The sequence below is a fragment of the Manacus candei genome, unplaced genomic scaffold, assembly GCF_025592945.1.
Source record: "Manacus candei isolate 608988 ecotype Guabito, Panama unplaced genomic scaffold, ASM2559294v1 h1tg000026l, whole genome shotgun sequence".
In the NCBI taxonomy this organism is placed as follows: domain Eukaryota; kingdom Metazoa; phylum Chordata; class Aves; order Passeriformes; family Pipridae; genus Manacus; species Manacus candei.
In genome coordinates this window covers 3,631,098-3,655,756 of record NW_026138074.1, presented here as the reverse complement: position 1 = coordinate 3,655,756, position 24,659 = coordinate 3,631,098, and the positions used below count along the sequence as shown (strand labels likewise).

The 24,659-nt window shown below is 40.3% G+C and overlaps 1 protein-coding gene across 1 annotated transcript; it reads right to left on the bottom strand.

Moving 5' to 3' along the window:
* Positions 1-545: 545 nt before the first annotated feature.
* Positions 546-24,450, bottom strand: PIK3R4 (phosphoinositide-3-kinase regulatory subunit 4). Its single transcript, XM_051789088.1, has 20 exons — positions 24,356-24,450; positions 23,385-24,164; positions 21,932-22,065; positions 21,173-21,755; positions 19,177-19,311; positions 17,062-17,283; positions 15,543-15,716; positions 14,239-14,384; positions 12,661-12,864; positions 11,662-11,863; positions 9,887-10,086; positions 8,709-8,919; positions 8,138-8,303; positions 7,500-7,664; positions 5,459-5,670; positions 5,042-5,173; positions 3,711-3,811; positions 2,634-2,722; positions 2,102-2,210; positions 546-1,158 (listed from the first exon to the last, which is right to left on the bottom strand). Exons 2-20 carry the CDS (start codon positions 24,112-24,114, stop codon positions 988-990), a joined length of 4,086 nt encoding a protein of 1,361 aa, XP_051645048.1. The 5' UTR covers positions 24,115-24,164; positions 24,356-24,450; the 3' UTR covers positions 546-987.
* Between the last annotated feature and the right edge of the window lie 209 nt (positions 24,451-24,659).

Genomic DNA, 24,659 nt, shown 5'->3' with positions numbered 1-24,659 from the left:
TGCTGTCAGTGACCTTCTGAGTCCACTCATGGAGAGGAGGTGAAGCACCGGTTTCAGGGGGAAAAGCAGAATCTGGAACAGCAGCTAAGGAATAAGTTAGTAAAACTTAAAAGAGGGAGAGTGAAAAGAATCTAGAAATCTGAAAAACTGGATCAGACAGTGTAAGAGTGGTAAGAAAGTTTACTGCCCCTGTCTGACCTCCAGAACTGCCTCTCATATGAACATTGCACAATGAGGAAATAGTTCCTGGTGAAAGCTTGTGCTTTGGCTATTTTTGATATCCATACTGAATGACGGAGAACACCATCCTGGTAGTGCTACTTTAGGTTCCCAGGACAGCAGAGTTTAGCATTAGACTCAAGATTAAAGCAAGGTGGATACAAGGCACAGCTGAGGATCAAGGACATAATTGTCAAAGGACAGCTGAGGATCTGACAGAAGGTTAAGCTGATCTCAAATGACAATTAACAGCCCAATGGCTCTGACAGCTGAGACTATGGAATCACTGCAGAGAACCACAGATGTAAAGAAATGCGAGTACCAAGGAGGGAAGCTCAAGTGGACTTTATTATAGCTATTAGAATGTACAGGGACATTAGTGCACTGGTTCTTATTTCATTTCTCAGATTCAACATAGGAGCAGTCAGTACTTGTACTTTGTGCACATTTAGAATGTGTAATGTGGGACATCTTTAAATAATTTTCAGAAAGATTCTTGAAGAACAATGTAGTCAAAACCAGGCTAAGTAATTTCTTCATATATTGCTTGGTATCTCAAGGAAATGCTGTGGATACCAAAAAACTTTAATATAAGAAGTGATAAAGAAGTGATGACAGGGTGGTAGAATACAGGTAACTGAATTTATCATCACTTTTATAGTCTTTAAAGTCCGTTCCATTCCATTAACTGGAAACAGTCCTTGAAAACTTCATTATAACACTATTTCTTTATTACAAATATTTACATACTATATATTAATACAACTTTTATTTCCACACTTTAACAATTCCATCCCTTGACGCAGTTACTATAAACCCTTGTGTGGTCTGGAAAGTTGCGATATCCGTGATAATATCATGATGTCCAACTGGGAGAGACTCTGGACCCTTCCGAGGGGTCTCATCAGTGGGCCCCAGCTTTTGCTTGTTCTGAATTTCCTATATAAAAACAAAGTGAGAAATAGTATTTACAGAAAGGTGAGCATTTGCAAAGAGAAATTGTCACGTTAGGTTGTTAGTGTAAGAAAACCAAAAAAACCCTCTTCGAACAAACAAGCAATCAAACAAATAATGCCCAAACATAAAACCTCACACCCTTTGATAGTTATATCAGGATTACTCCTTGGTTCATTTCTTTTCATCACACACAACCTAATCTTAATCTGAACTGACATTACAGCTCTTTGATTAGGGAAAGAATGTTTTTTTCTTAGATTCATTTCAATTATGCTAAGATTTGATATTCCCATGGGGGAAAAAAAGCTACAGCAACACACTCATCTTGCCTCTCCAGAGTTTTTATAAAAACTGGTTCAATACCATGGATGCAATTGTGTAAGAACTTTAGATGAAACACTAAAATATCATCGTGCATAGGGTAGACCCCCAACTGACTTTTTTTAGTCACTTTTAAAGTAGCATTCATTCCATTGAACTGAAACAAAACATTGTGCTATTCAACAACTAGCAACACTGCCAGTTCTAAAAGTCACTTCCAAGGATGTAATAAAAACTTCAGCATTCAGCTACTGTATTATTTTGGTGCCAGTACATCTCACATTGCCTTGCTAAGATCCTACACAAAAGCCATTCCAAACACTGATCAAAACCAAAAGTGCTAAAACTCTAGATTTTAATATTCCGGAAGAATCACATGATTCTGGCTTCTCTGTGTAAGTAGTTTTTGGTGAGTCTAATTCTGTCAAAAACAAACGACATTTTTCTTTTAAAATAAGTTCTTCCCAACTGCCTGAAAATGCAATGCTGACACCATCCATAAAAGGTAGGAGAGTTATAATTAAAACCATCATGTAATTAATATAATCCATGGGGCCATCCAAAAGGCAAGCAGAGTAGGTGTCTATCAAACAAAGCAAAATACCTGAACCACCTCCGTGCCCTCAATTATCTTCCTGTAGTAGGAAACAGATGGGCAATTAGAACTTCCAGCAACAACGTATGATCTCTCAGGGTAGGCTAGATCCCAAAACCTAAACAGAAAGAAACAAAATCAAGGCGAGTTATTCAATTTTGTCAGTTTAAAACAGCTGTTTAAAAGCAGCCTTGCTCTTATGATGAAAATGAGAGGGCACAAACGCTATATGCTTTCAGGAAATGGGTGATGCAGAGAAATCTACACCCATATCAAGCTCACATAAGTTATTGTTTTCTTGTCATGCAGCCCATCAAGAACTTTACAGAAGGATACACACTGTGTTTCAGAGAAGCACCAAGTTTTGCAGTACTTTTGCCGAAAACAATTCCCTTAAGTTGCTGATGCTTACCAATGAACACATCTTCAGCATTATCGTTTTGACTTCTTGGAGATTACTTAGGCAATGCTTGGCAAAATTTAGTACACCAGCAGGGGCAGAGGGGAGGGTGACAAACAACAAAGTTGTTAGTTTTGTTACCTTATTTTCATGTCTGAGCCTGCTGTCAGTAATATGGGATTACCAGATGCTGGACTACAGTATATTCCGTGGATGCTGTGAGGAGAAGGCTAGTAGGGAAAAGGGATATATAAATATAATTTATCACCAATAGCTGTTGCCATGCTTCAGAAAGGGAATGCATTCTTTGCCACATTCATCCACCCAATTTCCAAATCTTTCTGGCAAATACCAAGTCACTTTAATGGGCCACATCTTAATATATTAATGTAAATTGTTCCCTTACATTTTATAGAGCAATGCAACAGATTGAACTCTCCATAATGGTTTTTATTGAATCGTGGAAATTACATTCTCAATGATGGCAAATGAGAGAGAGTATTTCTAAAAGAATCAGGAAGACAAATCATACTGAATAGCACGTGGATGCTTAAATTTTTAGGTATGAGGGCATTAAGGGACAGATATACAACAGAAAACCAGCTTAGATCACAGAGCTCTCTGTGTGCAAAGCACATGACCAAAATGAACTCAACACCTGTAATCTTTGTAGTACGTACAGATTTAAGTTTAGGTAGATTCCAGATAGGCATTTACAACATCTATAGAAGCAGCTGTGGTTATTTTTGTGTATGTATTTGTGATTTAGAATGATATTCCAGATTGCTCCTTCCCCGATTAACTCCTTGAAGAGCCACTACTTAACTAGCAGTTAAGTGTAGAAGTGGCATTATATTACAGAAAAAAAGTGCAAAAGAGCAGATGATTACAGTGTGTGCAATCCCAGAAAAAGCAAGTAAAAGTAAGTACACCATGAATTTTGGCTTTGCCATAACCTTTACAGGCTTGACCGGCTCACTGGTTTTCTAAGAACTAGACTGGATATACCAAGTGAGTGTTACAAGTACATTCCACAGAGAGTGGATTTAATTCTGACAAGCAAACCAATTATGGTGACAAAATAAATCCCAGGGCAAGTTCCTTGTGCCAAAGTGGCAAAGCCATAGAGGCAGGTAACTAAACTGATGCACAGCATGTAGTCTAAGCCTGTTCTAGCCTTGGCTACTCAACAGAAACTGGAAAAGAAAGAGACCAGACCTGCAGTTCTGAAAGAGGTGGTGCACTGCTGGCCCACAAAGTGAAGCGTCGATCGCCAGTTTCCATATCCCACATGGAGACTTCATTGTTGCCTTGAACAGCTTCAGGAAAGATATTGCCAATGCAAAAGATATAAAACAGGTTGGTTGGCTCTTGCTACTTGTTCTACTGACATCACAGAGGGTATGGCATACAGACACTCTCCACTTGCTCCCTGTAGCATTTGTGTTAATCTTGCTTTAGCACTTTGGTTTTACTGCTTGGAAGTAGCTTCACTATAGTTAATAATAGTGTCTAATTTGAACAATTTTAAATGAAACTTGCTTTAACGCCTATCCCTTTTAAAAATGTATAAAAACCTCACTTTCCTCCCTAGATGACTTTGAGAAGGCTGGAAGGTTTTTTCAGCATGGTCATCAGGGATTTCAGAGGACACTCCTGTGCAGGTAAGACAGCTATCCAAAGGTACAGACTTCACTAGCTACAGTGAAGTTCCACGCTCATGTTTGGTGTGGACATGCAAAGAATTCTGTTCAAGGGATTGTTTATATGCCTGGCAGCAACCTAGCAGGCAAGGGTTTTTTAATAATGCTCCAGAAGGATGAACATTGTCACTCTTTTAGTCTTTAGCAGGGAGGAAATGAACTAAAAAGCACAAGGAAGTTTGCTTTATTTGCATGTATTTTCAAGAAATTTGTTTTATCTCCCAGGATGGTTAATAACTAAGTGAAGCTTAAGAAGCAAGTCAAATATGAAACTCAAATTACTCTCATTTTACGGCAACTTAATCAATTTTGTTATTGTAGGATTAGTTTAAGCTACTTGTCCGTTTCAGAACATGTTCCTGACACAAACACATAGAAGTATATGACAGTGCTACAAGCAGTGAGGATGAAGCAGCTGTGAGCATACCAGATGAGGAATCTTGGGATATTTTTGAAAGCTCTAACCCATGACATAGCTGGATTAGATTCAAGTGGGAATTGGAATGGGACACCCTTCAGTCTCTGCTCTACAGAAGGCAGTGGGAGAATTCCTATCAACTTCAATGTATGTAATGAATTTGAGTTTTACCTTTCCTAAGATTTTGTCCTTATAAAGTCACATATTATTTTGTCTATATAATGTGGTAGAGTACACAGGGATAGTCCCTCATGAGAGTTGCAATGCTCCAAAGATGAGAACTGTAAAGGCTATCTCTCAATTTCAGAACACCTTAATGCTACTTTTTTTCTTTTTAAGTCCCCTGAGGGCTTGAAGCAGAAGCTGAAACAAAAGCTGCTTTAATCACAACCTCTGGTGGTTGTGAGCTACGTTAAGACATCTTTTACCTGCGATTACCCAGGACTGATACACAGGATGCATGAGCAGGCGTCTGATTCGGGCCTTGGAAGGATGAGAGTGGCTGGAGATAGGTAACTGAAACCTCATGTCCCAGCATGCCATGGTACCATTGCTTGTTCCTGGTGAAAAAAAGTTCTCCATAGTCAGAGGGATAAATACTTGAGTTTTTGCCCATATCCTTGTGCTCTGTTCCTAGGGAGATGGACTTCAGTCTCAAGTACTTAGCAGACAGAATACTTCCCAAAAATAGATTAGAAGGTATTTATTTCCTTTTATTTGAGAAAAGCATATGCTAGTAAAATCAGATCAAGCAAAAGTTTCAGCTATAGTTACTATAAAAGAAAACTAGAAAGAAGGGGCTGAGGCAGGGAAGAGAGAGAAACTAGCAAGAAATGCAGGCTTACCAATACACAGCCAGCACTGATGTATGTCCACAGCAAATGAAGTTATGAGGCCTAACTTCAAATCATGTTTCAGCGTCCAAGCGTTGCTGCTGGATCGCAAATCCCATCCCACCAGAGATCCATTGACTGTACCATAAGCCAGTACTGACTGGGCTCCTGAATTGAAGTGATGCATATCTACCACACAGCCATCATCCTTCAGATCTAAGGACCTGGGTTGAAAGAAAAAACTAACTTAGAAACAGGTATGACTCCTCCAAAGTTTAAGACTCCTTCCAATAGCTTTTGCTGAGCAGCTTTTTCCTCTTCTTGTCACTTCTCAAGGCATCTGCCAGAAACAACTTTCCGATTTTAGTACAGTGGATTCTTATGCTCTTTCAGATCTCTCCACTGCAAGCCTAGTAAAAGGCTGACAGCAGCTCTTTGCAAACCTAAACATACCTCTTTGCTCTGGGTCTCTCAGTCCTGCACCTGGGTTGGGGCAATCCCAAGCACAAACACAGGCTGGCTTGAGAATACACTGAGAGCAGCCCTAAGCAGAAAGACTTGAGGGTATTGGCTGACGAGAAGCTCAAAGTGACCCAGCAATGTGTGCTCACAGCCAAAAAAGCCAACCACAACAAAAGAATTAAAAGAAACATGGGCAGAAGGTTAAAGGGTGTTATTCTCCCCCTCTGCTCCACTGTTGTGAGACCCTACCTGGAATACTGTGGCCAGCTCTGCAGCCCCAGCATGAAGGATGTGGACCTGCTGAAGTGAGTCCAGAAAAGGACCATGAAGATGATCAGAGGGCTGGAGCACCTCTCCTATGAAGACAGGCTGAGAGAGTTAAAGTAGTTCAGCCTGGAGAAGGGAGGGCTTTGGGGAGACCTTATAGCAACTTCAGTACCTGAAGAGGGTATAAGAGAACTGGAGAGGAACTTTATACAAGGGCATGTAGTGACAGTTAAGTTGTTAGGAAGAAATTCTTTCCTGTAAGGGCAATAAGGCACTGGACCAGACTGCCCAGAGAAGCTAAGGATGCCCCATTCCTAGCAGTGTCCAAGGCCAGACTGGATGGGGCCCTGAGCAATCTGATCTAGTGGGAGGTATCCCTGCCCATGGCAGGGGAGTTGAAACCAGCTGATCTTTAAGGTGCCTTCTAGCCCAAACCATGCTATGATTCTGTGATTCATGTTCCAAGTTTCAGATATTCATCTACCCAGAGTTTACATCCCTCTTCATGTTATACAGCCAGCACTGTCCTCAATCACTTACTGTGTGTGCAAAATTGACACCTTCAGGCACAAATGCAGTGTATACCAAAAGCGAAAATCTGGTTTATAGTTTGCATCTCCGCTGGATTTATCTTATTTCATTTCTGAACATAATCTCTAATAAGAGAGGACATTTGAGACAGATACCTTGCTTTTACTTTGAAAGTAAAGAGATCTTCGAGATGGTTGCTAGATTTGCTGAGGCCTGGACATGTCCCCCACCCAAGCTGGAAGATTAAGCTGTTGAATCTGTGCCAAATATTCAAAAACTGCTCATATGGAGGTAGTAAAGAGCTAAATCAGCCCTAAAGACTCCCCAAAATAGTATCTCATTACTTGTATCTCTGCTACCTTATCACATTAAATGCCTGGGAGAAAAAAATTGCAGGTCTGAGGCCAAATCACATGTTGTACATCTGTAAACATTTCTCTAATGACCTGTAAAAGAACTTTCTAAATTACTTTCCAAGTATTAAGATTGTAACAAAGGAGGTAAGAAACTAATGGACACAGTGCATAAATAAAGGACATGAGAACTATTCAGACTGAATGTTTTGAGCTCATAATGACTTCAGTGACACAGGAAGCACCAATAACCTAGAGCTAAGAATGCTCAGCTCTGTACAGTTCTTTATGAAGTAAGATAAGATCAGGGATTACAGCCTTCTAGTACAGCCTGGGCTCAGCCAGCAGGAAGCCTAGAGCAAATTAAAGGATCTAACTGAGGAATATACTAACAGCTTGAGCTCTGTGTGTGGCGAGATTTAACTGCTCTAAGTACATACCTGCTTTGTATTGGATGAATTTTAGGAGATTTAGGGAGCTTTGAAGCTTCAATACCAAGAAGCTGGATGGCACCATTATCCGAAGCTATAGCCAGGTAATGTGAGCCTTGGCAGAATGTAAGTGTCTTTACATGTCCTCCAATCCGAGAGTATGTCAGAATTGATCTAAACAGTACAGAGAGAGAGAGAGAGAGGGGGAGAGAAAAAAGAAGATATTTTTGATGGCACTTAAAAAAAATATAATTACTTCTTTCAAACACCTACTTAAAACCAATGACTCTTGAAAGAGCTCTGAAAATAAGTTTCTAAGTGTTCCAAAATCAGAAAGCAACAAAGCCAGTGTTGGCTTTAAACAGCAACACAAGAATATATTTATATATGCACAGAAATTAAATCAAAAAGCCTGTAATTACTATGACTGCAAAGCAGTCCCTTTGCATTTGCTAGGGATTTTTTTCTTTACTAACTAATTGAAGTAGTAATCTAATATTTTATAGCTGCAAGCCAAGAAGAACACCAGTATATCTCCTTATTGATATTTCCAGCATGCCCACAAGTGATTCATATTTTGCTCTCTGCTCTACTTTATTTTTCCTTCTAAAACAGCAGCCCCTAAATCCCATGAGTTTTAAAGCTACCTGGTTGTAGTGGTTTTTCCTTCCATTTTTTGGCTGTTCCAGACTTTCACTGTGCCATCATTTGAGCAAGTGGCAAAAATGGAGTGTTCATCAGAGACCCGGATGCGGTTCACCGCAGACTTGTGTTCATGAAGGTGAGCTACCAACAATCCTTTGGGACGCCATCCTACAGGGAAAAATAAAACCATAAAGCCTGGTGTTGGTTTCGCAACCTAATTAGGAACATGAACCTAGATCCATCCACCAACAGCTATATCAGGATATAGTCATTACAGCTGCAAAACACAGATGGCACTGAAAACACAGAGCTAAGGCATTTTAAATATTAAATGCAAAAGCCAACTTGCTCACTTCTAAATTGGACAATAAGTCATGCATGTATTTTGCCAAACAGGTGTTCTGCATAGTAGGCACATTTCCTAAACTAATGATTTCCTCTTTTCCTTATCTCTTGCATTTCTTCCATGAGATAATGATGTTTTTACTCAAATTATATCTATATATATCTATATACATAGATATCTATAGATGTATAATTTTTTATCTATAACCTCAGTGGACTGTGATGTACCTGGAGGTGGGGGCTTGCTCTCCCACTCAGCATTCTCCATCATCTGTTTGGCAAGTCTCTCTGCATTACACTGCTCTCGCTTCTGCTGGATCAGCTGCTGAAGTTCAGTTTTGCACGTGGTGATGCGTAACTGGTGTGAGGATGGGGAAGCTGTACTGCTCAGGGCCTGCATGGTTGGTTTCCTGGGTTGAACAACCGTTCCATCAGATGCCTGCAAGAGATCAGCACTTACAAATATATGCCTTACATTCTACACGCAGATAAACCCCGCTCCTAAGATTTCTGGGTCACAGACACTGCATAAAAATGGAAAAATCTTTTTTTATTGAATCAATTAACAATGAATTAGCATTAAAAAAATCATACCTGTGTGAAAACAATTAAAAATAGTGAAATTTATAGAAAAGATTAACCATTCACTTATTCTACCATTTGCCTCATATGTTCCATATACTGTTTGAAGAAACTGTAATCTGCTGAGGACAACTCTTAATGTGACTATTACAGAAGCAGTTATTGCTCTCAAGACTGACAGAATTACGGGTTAGCTGTCGAATGATTATTCGTTTATACTGGGCTTTATAAACAGAAGTGTAATTGTTTCCCTCTTAGTTCAGAGTGGACACTCATTTAAAACCAGCAGAAGTTAATCTCCAGCTAGAACCCAAAGAGAATCCAGTGTTCAGGGTTGAGAGATGCCTCCACAGGTTGCAGGGCTTCCAGCCCAGCCTTCTGTAGTCAGTGCAAAGTATTACAGGTACAGGATGTCTAAATGCAGCTGTGATGCCATACACCAGTTCCAAGTCAAAATCATGACACCTCTTCTCTTCCTCACAACACATATCAGCACGTGCAATTTGAGGAAAAGCCTTCCCTGCAGAAAAGCTTACCTAATAATTGTCTAATCCACAAAGCCCCATCTTTTTGTGCAAAGCATCTATTTGTTAGTGAAGTTCTTTTGTTCAAGAGACTAAACTTACTTCAATTCTTTCTCAGTTCCTATTTTAAAAATAAGAACTTGAAAGTCAGTAACTTTGCCGGAGAAGATGCCTGGCAGTAGCATGACCAATGTTAAATAACCTCCAAACAAGAACACCATATCTCTATAGTCCTACTTGGCTCTAAAGCAGTAGAATCATTTCAGTTTAGGATGAGAACATAGTATTTTTCAGGTATACCTGTGGAGAGGATGACAAAGTGGCACAAATGCCAGCTGAAGACTCTGAACGAAGTGGTTTCCCAGCCTGGATGGCTTCAGGATCAGTAGTTTGTCCATGTCCTTTGGATATCGGCTGGGAGATGTTTGTTGGTTCCAGGGACCCAAACATGCTTTTCCATTCTTCATTTACATTTGAATCTTGCTTTACATGTTTTCTAGCTATAAGCAGTTTGGAGGGACGGAGGAGGTAGAAGGAGAAGAAAAAAAAAACAACCCACCCAACATTATCATAACAACATTCACTCAGGCTACCCATTACTGTGAGACTACATGGAAGTCCAAGGTTTACATGCCAGATTGTTATTTATGTACAGAGAAAACCCTACTGCTAGGTTGTTGAGGTCAGTTGATAGGGAGGGAAACAAAACAAAGCACTTGCCACCTGTGTTCACACCTTCTTAATCCTACAGTTGACTCATGCAATTCATCATTTCACTATAGGGAAAGTTCACATCTAGAAGGCTGCAGGGTTAGACTGCACCATATGATAAACTTTCTTATAGAATCATAGAAGGGTTTGGGTGGGAAGGAACCTTCCAAGGTCATCTAGTCCAACCACCCTGTAATGAGCAGAGACATCGGGGATGAATTTTTAAAAGCACAGTATGCAAATCATTGCTAGTGCCAAATACAATCAGTTTTCCATCACAATTGCATCATCACTTGTAGATTCAAGAACGTTATCTCTGTATATAGGATTCCTTTAGAGTCACTTATAACTGTAAAATATAGAAAGAAAAATAAAAACGCGGGACAAATTAAATTTGGACAAAGTCAGTGAAGAAAATTAAAGGCATGAAGACTTTGAAGGTGACTGTTCTGGGTGAAACAAATCAGTTCAAATACAGACTCCATACACACTACCTTTAAAATCCTGTTGACTCCCGATTCAAGAATGCAAAAAAAAAAAAAAGAAAAATCCTGTACTTCTGTACTTTCCTTTAAAATGATATGCAAAACATTTGCAGACAAGGATCCTAATTCTGGAAATAAGATGGCAATAGCTATATGGTTTGCAGGTATTTCTGGTATTTCTGTATTTTTTATCTAAAAACACAGAATGTGTCAGTGATGGAACAGAGGAGGGACTTAAAAGCTTCAGAGAGCAAAGAGGAAGCTCAAACTGTCTGGAAAAGAAGAATTTTGAGGATACAAAGAACTAGAATAGTTAACAGCAAGTGGATTTCAGAGTTGAACAAGGAAATGTAAGAGGTTTTGGGAGTTGAAAGAGGAGTAGGCAAAAAAATTAAATGGGGTGGATGAGAAGCTGAAGAACCCTAAGGCCAAAAGGCCTGTACTTGATGAGTGAGCAACAGCTCACTCAGCGGCAGCCTGAGGAGTTTTCAGTTTTCTCCAGGCTACTTCAAGAAAATATCCAGAATTTTCACAGTTAAAGAGCTCAGCGTTTCTTGAGAAGATACAGAGAGAGCAGAAATGTAGCCTTCAACATTTACACTGTTGCCATGAGTCACTAGTTTGTCACAACCAGCTGAACAACTGGCACACATTACTACTGCAAATGCAGTCAAAATAATTTAAAATATTCTCAGGGGGAAAAAAATCCCCATCTTCAATGATCCTGAGAACATTTCACCACCTCATATTTCAAACAGCAGCAATAATTTTCTTATTGCAAACCCAGTGGGGATGGTGATACTCATGTATATTGAATTACTGAGAACACCCTGAAAGAAAGGCCAAACTTCATCTGTAGAGACCATGAAATATACTAACCACGTTTGTCATCAGAATCCTGCTTTGTTTTAACAAGATCCACTTGTCTCCCAGTTATTCCCAGAGCTGACAAGTCAATCACCCCTTTCTGACTGCTGTCATGCAGGTGGCTCTGATCCACTATATTGGCTTTAGCTTTATTTGATTTTAACATAAAGTCTTTCAGTGCTAACAGTTTATCTTCTTCCTCCTCAGTCATCCCCTACAGAATAAAAGAAAAGGTAATATTATTTATTTTTGAGCAATAACATGCATCAAGGCATGAAGATTTAAGAAGCAGTAAAATTAATGACTGGCTTAGAAGTGGTAGGAGAGAGCACATCCCCAGAATTCAAAGCATCAGCACATTGCTCTCGTATACAAGACATAAGGTAAGCTGTGGTAGTGTAAGCATATCTTTTGTCCTAAGGAATGGGGCTAGGAATAGCGAAAGGGCAGAATAGCATTTAATGTTGGATCACTATCTGGTGCAAACTACTTAAGTGCCACCTAGACCATGCTTATAGCCCCACAAGCCATAGGGAAAAAACCCATACTCAGCTACGGTCCTTTCTCTACCCAGTTCTCACTACTCTGTGTGAATGATTCTTTATGTTCCCCTCTTCACACATAAGCCTCAAGACTTCCCAGTTCCATTTGCTTTTGGCATTGCACGTCTAGCTCTTCAATAAATGCATACTCCTCTATCCAACACAATGCACAGCAATGTTCTGTAATGCTGCCACATCACAGATGTGTCAGAAATTTGAGACATACAATCATTTTTTCAAGACTTAGGTTGTATTGTTCTATATCTGGCAGATCTTTTAAAAATCTTTAACTTCTGAACTTCTTGTCACACAAGCATATGCTGAAATCAATGGAGTTAATGGTTTGCAGGATCAGAACCTCAGACTGGGAGTCCCTCACAACAGCAACTGCAAGGTCAGGGTCTGTGGAGGTGTACAGAGCCCAAGCATCTCAAGCCTGACTTTCAAAGTACAAATGCAAACCAATTACTTGTGAAAGAAGCTTCTTCAACAGCTGTGCAATGGCAGGGTCCTCCGGGGACGGGCAGTCACGGAGAGCTCCCGTTCTCTTCTTTTGACGCATGTGAAGGTGTCGGAAGAGGCTTGTGATATCCTTTGATCTTAAGACATAATCAAATATGGAACGGCTGACAGGCTCTTTAAGTACACTTAGCAGGACTATTTCTTTATCTACCTGCAATTCAAAAAGAGAGACCAGTCAACATGATGATATGCATACAAACATGAAGAAATCTAGCAGCAAACACTGTCATCTCATGTCTACAGTGTTTGCCATTTTTTTCTCCTTCCCTGAAAGTCAGTAACTGGACAACTGCAAATGTTAATGTATAAAACAATCTCTTCCTCTGAATGCAGGTACTAAAAACCAATTTCCAGTTCAGACTTGGAGACATGCTTTCAAGTTTTCAAGTAAGAAGAAAATCACATAGGAGTTCAAAATTACTGCACATCATTATACCAATAATCCAGATTCAACTTGTCTCCTTTCTTGAAAATTAGATGTGTGTTGGTCGTATGAGACTTTCTGCATTCTCTTTCCCTCATTCTTATAACAGGCTTCTCATAGCTTACTGTCTGCATGAAAAACAACTTCACAATTATTCCAGAATGAGAACTTTATTACAATCCAACTTAATGTTGCCCCCTACTTGCTTACTATATTTAATGGTGCATAGCAAAGAAAAGATTTATACACTGAAATGAAGCAGGAAGTGAAAAAGACAAATTTATCAATCAATGCCTAAAACACAGCACAAGGTGACTAAGGACATGTAAACAAGGAAAAATGTTATTTTAGTGAAGTTACCACCTGCAAGGTTTAGAAGAAAATAAACACAGGATGCATTTCTCAGTGTAGCAATCCAACTATTTCTTATCTGCTTAAATTCCAGAGAGATGCAGTCTACAGGGCTTGAAGTTATATGCAAAGATGCCTATATGATCATATTACTAGCATCATGCAGGTCATTCCTAGGAATGTGCAGTTATGAAATCACTTAATTCAAACTGAATACTCTGTCTTTACCCTTGGCAAAACACTGAAGCACAGGAGTGGTGCTGCTGAAATAGTAGGCATGGTAACTGCTACCTAACAGACTGTTCATGTTTGCAGAGGTCAGACCCACAGTCAAATGAAATAGTGGGGCAGGGCTGGAACACTCAGCCTTAGAGTTGAAAGCATAGAACATAAACCCTCTTGTTTCACAGCCAACATTTCACACCTCCTAGACTCTATAAATTAGCACAGTGCTACAAGAGTTTGATTGTAAACAAGGCAGAAAAGGTTTGAACCAAAGATGCACTTGTTGATTTCAGGCTTTGTAAAATGTTCTGCATTTTGCAACAAATTTGAGACAACAGTTCTTGAAATGTGGAAAGCAATGGCCATTCTGTAACCTGCCAGCAGAGATCAAAAACCTCTATCACCTCTAACCTTAACTGAAAAAAAAGTAATCTAATATTCTTATAGCCAGGATCATGGTCAGGATAGACTTAAGAATCACGACTAGTCAAGATTTATTCACATTCATGTTATTTGAAGTATTACCTGTATTATTGGTTGTGTGATAAAAGGATGGAGGTATGGCATCAGCTTGCAGTAGACATCAGCAATATTCAAATACTGTGCTACCACAGTGATAAATCCAACTGCACCATAACGTATCCAAAGATTAGGATGGCACAGGAATGGTGCTGAAAGAAAAATAGGTTGTTAAAAAATATATCATTCATAGAGAAGAGAGATCGTTCTGTATATGGCAGCCCACGATGTCATTTCCTTCCACTAGAATTACTCTCAAACTGAGCCTTCTCTCCTGCAGAGCACCAAGGTTAAAACACTCATACTGAGGAAATTATTTCATGGATTTCACTGTGCTCATGCTGCTCAGCTTCCTCCCTGTTGCCAAAATGCATATTTTCCCTATTTGTTCATTTCAATCCCTAATTGTCAACTACAGATTTGCAATGGAGACAAATGAAAAAATAAATCTCAACAACAACCTAGACAATTACAGAGAATTCTAATACCAGTGATTTGGGTTTTTTCTTAGTTTTTAAGTAAATATTTTATTCCTTCCTTCTTCTCCTCTCTTCCTTGAAGAGTCACTACTTATTTTATAAGATCATCAGACTCAGAAATCCTTCTCAATTATGTGGGTTTTAAGAAGTTGTAATCAAGGGACTGTATCTAGTCATGAGATATAATAACAGATCATCTGCCTCAAATTCTGAGTGCATTTGAAAAGCCATAGCATTAAGAAGAAGCAGACTACATCTCAAAAGATCAGGCGGTATTTTCTTTTCCATAAATAGCTGGTAAATTTTGGGCACACCTACATTAAAGTGATAAGCCTGATGAGGAAAGAGGGACCAACTCTACATTCAAGGTTGTATTCAGGTAATAGGTTTTTATGGTGTTAAAAATTGGATGAGAAAGCATCACAATTTGTCTGAATTCCCTCATTCTCAAAGGCTGATGGGTTTGAGTTTGCAAGTTATGTGCCTGATAGACTACCAGAAGTAACCAGGATTTTTTCTTTATAGCATATTGGCATGTAGAACAGGGAAAGATCTTAGAGCAGAAAATTTTTGGACTAAGTCTTGTTTGCTGCTGTCCTACATACAACCAGAGGAGATGCTTCCAATATGTTTGAGCAAAATTATTATTTTAGAGGTTTGAGCACTAACATGGTCCAATTAGCAGTAGTTCCTTAACAGAATTTTGTGTAGAGTCTAAAACAGTACTATAGGTTTGCAGTTTGGACAGCTAAGCTGATGGTGAAGCTTTATGTAGTACTAAGATTTTTTTCTTAACTAGAAAAACAAGGTATCTCCAATATTCCAACTTACCGATATCACAAGCAAACTCATAAATATGGGGCTTTTGCAAGAGCCCCAGTTGGCACATACAAGTAAGAGCATTGAGGGCTTTATAAATGACAAATTCTTCAGCATCACTGAGACCTTGCTGAAGCAGAGGTTTGAGTATCGATGAGCTTTGCCAGCCAACATAAGCAGCAACACCTGAAACAAAAAGAGAACACCTAAAAATCTGAAGTAGATTGATAAACACCAGAAAATTCTATGTCTTTCCATAAGAATTGAGATTAAACATAAAATAACTTTATCACTTCTAATCTAATAAGGTAATAATCAATATACTTGTTCACGTATTAATGTGGACTTTGCAACCAGTTGCTAAAAGGAAGAGAGGAAGAAGGGAGAAACAGCACAGGTAAGAGAAATGCCCTCAGTGCCCCTGTTACAGAAGGACATCTGCCAGCAGCTACAGGTAGCAGTGCCTGCACATACTTCAATATGAGTTAGAGAGCTCATTTTATAATTTCAGAACGTTATCTGAGTTCTTCTGTAGAGGTTTTGAACAAATATTGAGAGAGGAGTTAAAAATATAGATTATCTTGACTTTTTGCCTCACATCTCTCTCTCTGTCTTTTGCAAGAAGCCAGGACAGTCTGACCTGTGCTTTGGCTACTCCATTGCTCCTTCTAAACAATTTCTGACAAGTTATCAGCATCGCCTCTTGGGAGGGTTTGTCAGTAAAGCATTTTGTGGCTTCCAGTCCTAATGGAACGTGTACATATCACAATGGCCTTGCTGAAAGTTTGATCATGATTGTTTTTCTTGCCATGCACCTGATGTACCATTTCTGCCCCCAGGTACTGCAATGGGAAAGTTTTCTTGACCCACAATTCTTGAGCACTGACTCTCAGCAACAGTCATGTGGAGTAATTTCCAACATATATGATGCATTAGATATATTTAACAGCTGATATCATCACTGGTAAGACTTTTAAAATTGCTATTAGGTTTTCTGAAGTGACAGGAACCTTTAAGTAAGGTTTTAAGGTACTAAAAATAGTTTTGCAGTTATAACTTTAGCCTATACCAACGTATAGTTCTCATCATATTAACAGACCTACTGAAGTTAATGGGAATATGCACACAGGTGAAGTAATACATCTAGTAGAAAGCTTGCAGAAATCTTAGTATTTGCTTGTCATAATTTACGGCGAGCTTTTTTTAAGTCAGTAACTTTAGCAAAGACTCTAACAAAAAAGAGCATTTAGAGTTTATTTTTAAGTTAATCTACCCTAAACTTAAATGCCTCAGTCTCATTGGCACGAAACATTTGGACTCAAAGAAATACACATTAGTATTTACATTGTTTCATCTTCACTCCTTAAAGAAACATTTACAGTTAATAATTCAGCAAAGTCTTTTTCTATAAATTCTAGAAATATATAGAAGAAAGGACTTTTATACTACTTAATTTTTGCATATTCTGGAAACTGTTAATTTACATACATTATTTTCTTCCTACTCTGTTTGGCTGAAACTAAATACTTACCAACAATGCTGTCAAAGAAAGCTCCTCGAAGATGCCAGTCATTCTTATCATTTAAGAAAGTAATCATATGAGAGAGAAGAACATCGTTGGCTTTCTGACGTCCAAAAAAGACACATAGACGTGTTATTCCATTTTCCATCAGTGTTTGTTTCACAATATTCTCCGGGTCACTTAGCAAAGTCACAACTTTCTGCTGGACCATTTCATGCAAGGCTTGCAACTCTGCAAGGGACAACAGTATGGACTTTTGCTTGGTGAGAAGCAACATGTGCACATGTACTATCTGCTGCTGAAGGAGTTACAGTGACAGGTCATCCTGAAGAACACCTGACTCAGTAAGACAGGCAACGCAACAGAACCTCAACAATTTTAACAAGGTCTTACTGAAGATTTCAGGCTAAGCCTGAGGTGGTGACGTGACCAAAGAGCAGAGAAATGTGCAACAATCTCACCCAGATCAGTATATTCTAAACTTGTAACTTCAACGAAGATGATCTAGCTCATTCTATATATAGATAAAATGCACCAGATGAAGCACCAGAATGAGTCAGCACCAATGTTACAACAATAAACAAAATGCTTCAAGGTAATTCTGGTTTGATATGTTTGTTTGACTATCAGTTTCAAAATTCGTGAACTGACAACAGATCAAAAGTATGTTTTTAGTTAGGTAGATAGATTCACTTCATTAAGCATACAGGAGGAATGTAACAACCCCTGCAAATGTAATACTTCTAATTTCATTAAATATCTGCAGTTACCCTAATGATACTGATGAAAAATTTGAAGATGACCTTGCCTATGGCTTCTACTCCATGAAGCAACTAAAAAAATATTTCTATTAAGTGGAAATAACAGAATTGCTAATGCACTGGCTATTATTGAAAGCTGTACAAGACAGGTTCTCAAACAAGTAAACAAAAATTTCAGCTACTGCTGCCCCAGCTTTGCAGGGGTGATTGCTGTTTGCCTGCAGTCAGAAGGTCAGCTAATCTGCTTTCTATCATGACTCTGTCTGTCAGTCACATGAAAAAACTGCCTTCTGGGTTCAAATTTCTCATGCTTGGTTTCTAAAAGGGTAAAAAGAATAGAACTACTCAAGCTTCTTTCTTCCTTTCATCTCCAAGTTATTTCAAGGGATAGGGGACAGTATTTCTTAGAAATACAGCCCTCATGATAAGGCTTCCTCTCTCACTCCTCAGCAATTCTGAGCACCCCATGCCTTATGTGAAGGAACTTGAAGAGGATTTATGTTTGCTTTTAGTACATTTGTTGTTGCTTTATCTTAAAGTATCATCCTACAGCTAGTTAAGAGATAATTGCTTTTTTCCAAAATGGAGTATGTGCAGGATGTTTACCAGCTATGATTAGTCACAGATTGATCTACTTAGCCCAGAAGAGAAATGACAGTTTTTAACCACAAACTCTTCCAGCTCAGAAGACTTGCCCAGCATTCTTCTGGGAATCTATGCATCACTAAAAGGCACTGGAGATGACATGCAGGTCACTTATTACCATCTGTTCTTCCAAAGGAAAAGAAAAAGAAAATCCATCCTTAGGATTTTAATTCATTCTCTGGGCGAGTTATAATACAAAGTTTTATTACTGCCAAATGGCATCCACACATTTAGATTTTTCAGGCAAAAAGACAGACAAGAATTGCCAGGCACAGGAACGGACAAGGAAGAACGACTGAAAGATACAGCACTATGACTATGCCATAATTTGACATGTTTTCTAAAGCCAATGCTGCTTGCCACTTCAACGGAAGCAGCATTTGGAACACATCTGTGTTTTTGCAGCTGACTTGTTTATGAGACCATGAGTGAAGCTGGATATGCAACAGGCCACCAGCATCACCTACAAGTCAAATACCTTGAGGACTTTTGGAGATGAAAAATATGCTCACTTATTTACTTATTTGTCTTTCACAACATCCAGAACAGAGGTGTCTGTCTCTGCATGAAGCTGTAACACACAGTGGTTGAGGCAAAGCATTCTTCCCATTTAACAGGAAGGCTAAGCTCTGAGAGATGAGACGGATCAGTGCTAACTAGTAGTTTTGCCCCATGATTTGCTATCACAGGCAGGAAAGGTAAATAGAAGTGACATTACCTGTGTCATAGTTATCACTAGGGTGAGATGTTTCATCCATTTCTTCACCATTTGGTTCATTTTCCATATTCAGATTTTTCAGCTGTACTAATTCCAGGAATCTCAGAGCTGTTTCTGCCAACAACGCTATGTTTTCTGCAAGGGAAAACTTCTTGGTTAAGAATTGTTCTACTTTGCCTGTTTACATCAGTCTGATAATCTCCCTGATGAGAGATTATACTCATTGACAGTACCAGTCATGATGGACAAATGGGACTGAAATTAGACAACATGCTCTGGTCAATCCACTTCTGTTGACCCCCAGCAAAGCTACCAAGTACATCAAATCACACAGTACTTTTGTCATGCAAACAAGAGGAAAAATTCTAACAATATTAAGTGTAACAAATATTAATTTAATTCTTCTAGAACTAGCCCTAAATGCCACCTAATCTCAGCCTAGTGACTAAATAACTTGATAGAATTTAAAGGCCAAATAGCCTGAATTAACTAAGGTTCCCATCTCATACACTGCAACAAAATAACAGCAAACAACCACACCAGGATATGTATCCTAGGGAATAACGTTATCCTGGGATCCACTTTTGGAATATTTGACACCATATCTATCCACACAATTTGGCACCGTTCTGCACCATTTGGAAGATGCTGAAGCAACTCAGGCTGTACTGTATGGGTCAGACAACTGCTGGCATAGGAATGATAATGCCGAGACAGAAGTACCACTTAAGCAGCCGTTCTGACTGTCATCCAAGGAAACAGCAGCATGCCAACAGAGCCTGTCCACAGCCCAGATCAAATCCTCTAAGTCAGTAGTCTGACCACTTCCAAAAACAGTACTATAGTAACAGAAGTTAACTCAGCTAGACTACCTTTCAAAGTATCAATGTATTTTTTTCATTTGAAATTTAAACTGACCAAGGTGACCTAAAGCAATTGGTTCTATTCATTAAACATAAAATAACTTCAGTATTAGTTTTATCAGTTTACTTAGTAAATGAAATAAAAACATGACCTGAGACATTTTCAAGGAAAATCTACATTTATAACTAAAAAAAAAATAACAAACAAACCCAAAACAACACACCTGAAAATACGCTGGTCATAGCAAATAAGGGTACATGGTAAATAGCAAATACTGGCATGACTATAAAACTTCGTCCTGAACCACGCAGAACTCATATCTGAATAACATATGAAGAAAACATCTGCTATGGTATAATCAAGTCTATTACACAGCAAATAATGTAATTCCAGCCCCTGAATATCAAATTTAATTTTGTGGGAAAACAACTCTGAAGCACAGTAACACACTGATACTTTTAAGTTAGTTTTGAATTTGTTCACTTTAACTAGGTCACTCCAGGTAAACACTCTGAGCTAATGAAATGTCAATTAAGATAAATTAATAAAAGCAGCAAAGGATGGGCATGTCAAAAAGCCCTGTTCACGGAATTAGCTATTTAAAGACCACTTGAAGTTTTCTTCCTTACACTCTTGCCCATCCAGGGACATAAGCCAGGACTGCTTCCCTGAGCATGAGGCTTTAAACTCTGACCCCTTACCTTAGCTGTAAGCAGACCTGCTGTGTGCCACATCCAGTCCCTAGCCCAAAGTACATGTACACATTCTGTACTTTTACATTCACAACTACAGAGGGCAAGGGATATTAACTTTCTTAAAACTTAATTCATCTAGCAGAGAGCAAATGCATTTTGTCAACAATTTAAAATGTAATAATTTACTTTGGGTACAGATCTACACTGGAAATCCACTTGATCGTATAAGTCAACTAATTATTAAGTGGCTACTACCACCTGCACCAGTTATCTTAAGCGAATGCATGTATCTTTACCTGCAGTCCTTTCTGAAACCTGTGGGGAGATTTACTGACAACGAAACAGCAAGCTAGATGATGGTTTTGAACAGAGGGGAAAACAGTGAAGGAAATACAGAAAAGCCCAAGATTCTGAGTTTTGACTGGATGCCCTCTTACCAGCGTATGCAAGTCTGACAACGGTGGCTTCATCCTGGGCCAAGTGTGCAATGCCTGGCAGAATGTATTCTGGGTAAATGTTAATATCATTGCGTGGCACCTCTTTGACAAGAGCAAGAACTTTAGTTAGTGTCCTCACAGATTCTGCCCTCACCCTGGGCACAGAGTCATTGCTGAAATGTAACAGATAAGGAGTAATACGATCCAGAAGAATCTCTACACTTAATCTTGGTGCTAAATGAAGAATCAGTTCCAAAGCAGCCAGTTTTGAATCACAGTATTTGAGAGTCTGTAAACAGGAAGTTATCACAGACACTAGAATAACCAGCCCATTCTCTTTTGTCTCTCCCTCGGCTTTCTCCGTGCGGTCGTGCCCACAGAGATTGTGAATGATGTTGTCCAAATCTTTACGTATGACCAATATACGCTCATCTGCCGACACAAACGTTTCCTTGGCAAACTGGGCCATGTAAGGCTGAAGGAAAGTGTAAAATATTTCAGGAAATGCATTGTTGCGTTGCTGTTTCAAATAATCTTCAGCCGCTAAACGTTTATCTGGCTCCCGGTGGATCATCTGAGTGACCTTGAGAAAGGCAGAAGTGGGAGGGAGAGGGAGAGAAAGATTAAAGGTTTAGACATTTGTAATACAAAATAACCCCAAAGCCCAAACCCAAACAATATGCAATCTGCCACCAAAGTAGGTGAAATAAACTGCAGACAGACCACACAGATGGTTCTAATGCTGTAGTCCATCCTTACCAGCTCTCTGATACTGCGGTCTTCAATTTTGTTTAGGACTTGATCAGGGGAAAAGAGGCCATTTCTGTAAGCCAAAAGCTGAGATAAATCAAACAAGGGTACACCTTCTGTGAAGAGTTCTGCTATTACACAGCCTGGGGAACAAAAGAAAAAAAAAGTCAAAGATGTCAGAAGATTATAAACAGATGCTTTAACTTTATTTTCTACATGTGGACAAGAACAAACCCTAAACGACTCTTTGCTGAATTTAAAATAAGGCAAATGAGTTGCCAAATTAATTTGCAGAAAAGAGATAACATCTCACATTCCAAAACCTGGCTTTTACACTTGATCTTTGAAATATGTCCCAAGTAATTTATTACAAACATGTCAACAACAGAGGAATCTGCAATTAGGAAACATGAGGCAGTAACTTCAGCCAACTGCCAGCTGGAAAATACATTACCAGAAAAGGAACCCACATCACTGTCATGTGGAAAAAGAGTGCTGGTAAGTCAGCATGGATTGGGCAGTAGGTCAAAACTAAGCAGCCCTTTTACAGAAGGTAAAGAAATAACCTCTGCTTCCACAGCAGATGCTGGGAGACAGCACATATTCACTCACACAATTGCTAAACACAGACTCCTCTGTGTCATGTACATGACACAAATCCTCTTCAAAGAACCCAGTCCAGCAGTTTGCTCCCAGTGGTCTGCTTTATCAGTGGAGTGTCCTGGAAGTTTGGCCATAAGAGCAGCTTGTAAAATGAAATAACCATTTACTTTAAATCCATATTTTCAATCACTTTAAGGCAAAAACAAAAAGGTCAAACTTTTGGCTGTCTAACTGCTCAAGACAAGCCCAAGACTCAAAATAGGCTCCCACAGTCAAACTCTAACAAATATTTGTGAGCAAGACTATGACAGGAGCTTGCTCCAACTTCCTGCTTGTGGGGAAAATGAAATGAGAACAGGCTTCTAAGGCCAATATTGCCAAATGACCCTGAAAGCTGTCTCAGCCCCCAGGCAACTGGACCACCGACTGGTTCCTTCTCTCAGGTCCCATGAGGCACATGCTTCTCAGCCATGAGAAGATGTTGATCTGTGCCTTGCAGAACCACCTCTTTCCCAGAGCAGAGTTGTGCCATAAAAGAATAGTTTGTGATTTCCCTCCTTGGATAATGGTGATGCACTTAAGTTTTGTAGCTTACTATGTTGTGTCTGTACATTTTATGTGAATGAAAAAGGTTTGGGGTTGGGTCTTATGCTTAAAATACGCAAGTTTTTTGACATGTTGTTCTCTAAGTCCACTGTAGAAAACCAAACCAAACTAAAACACCATCAAAAAAAAACCCAAACCAAACCACCAACAACAAAACAAAACGAAAAAACAAACCAAACAACAAATCAACTTTTCTGCATTGGATTATACAGTCAGAAACAACACACTGGTCTCTCCTGATAGCTCCAAGTACCTGCAGAAAAGATATCCATTGCACGTTTTAAGTCCCCTCTTGTTCGCTGATTGCTATTTGCCAAGTCTACCAAAGGAGTGGAAGGGTCCCGCATGTTTTCCAGCTCTGTAGCAAACATACTGCCATCGACAAAGCGCTCGGGAGCAATGTAACACGTTCTCCTCCGTGATGTGTCAAAGAAATAATTGAAGTCAGCAGGATTGTCTTCAGGAAGGTACGTTGGTTTAAAACTGGCAAAGTCAGTTAGAAGAACCCAGTTCCAGCTGGTGACCATGATGTTCTCTGTTTTAATGTCCCCATGGCGGACTCCAGACTTGTGCGCTTGGTCCACCGCAGTGAGGATCTGGAAAGCGATCCACCTTTTCTCGATGTTGTTCAGGAATGGCCTGGTACTAATTCGGTCATAAAGGTTGTCCCGTACGTACTGTCTGAAAAGCATGGCGGCCTTCTCGGACAGGGTGGCTTTCTGGAAGGGAAGGCAGTTCTGTGCTGAATGTAACCTTATCTTCAGCTCCTCCAGCTCCTGCTTATAGCTCGTCAGGGGTAAGGTCGGATCCTGGATGGCAAACACCTTCACGACTACCAGCCCCTCCCGGTGCTTGGCTCTGGCCACCTTGAAGAAGCGGGTGCTCCCCAGGCTCTTGTCATACTCGAAGTCGTGGATGTCCGAGAAGTAGCTGTCCACCGAGAGGATCTGCGAGGGGGCGATGCCAGCCAGCTGGTTCCCCATGGCGGCAGCTCCTCCGGCCGCAGGCCGCGCCGGGGCTCTCCCGCGTCAGCCTGGGGGACAAACACAGCGCAGGTTTCATAGCGCCCGCTGCCCTGGGCCCGCCTCGCCGCCCCGGGCCCGCGGCCCCCGCTCCCCCGCCCCGGGCGGGCCCAGCCGCCGCCGCTCCCTCCGCCCCCAGGCCCCGCCGCCGGGGCAGCGCCGGGCCGGGCCCGGGGCAGCGGGGCCCCCCCGCAGCACTCACCGGCCCAGGCAGCGCCAGGACCCCCGGCCCTGGAGGCAGCGGGATGGAGCGGGGCGGGACCCGGGGCGGCGGAACCGGCACGGCGGGGCGGGCGGGGAAGGGGCGGTGCCGTGAGCTCACATCCTGCGAGCGGGGTGCGGGCTGGCCCTGGCGGTGCGGCCGCAGTGCCTGCCCGGGCCACACCGTCACCGCTGCCCCGCGATGCAGCCTCGTGATCTCCCGATGAACTGGGTTTTTTCACGCTGCTTACGTTCTCTGGAAGGGTTTCTTCTTGATGTGTGCTTGTAATGCGCATAACAGAGAT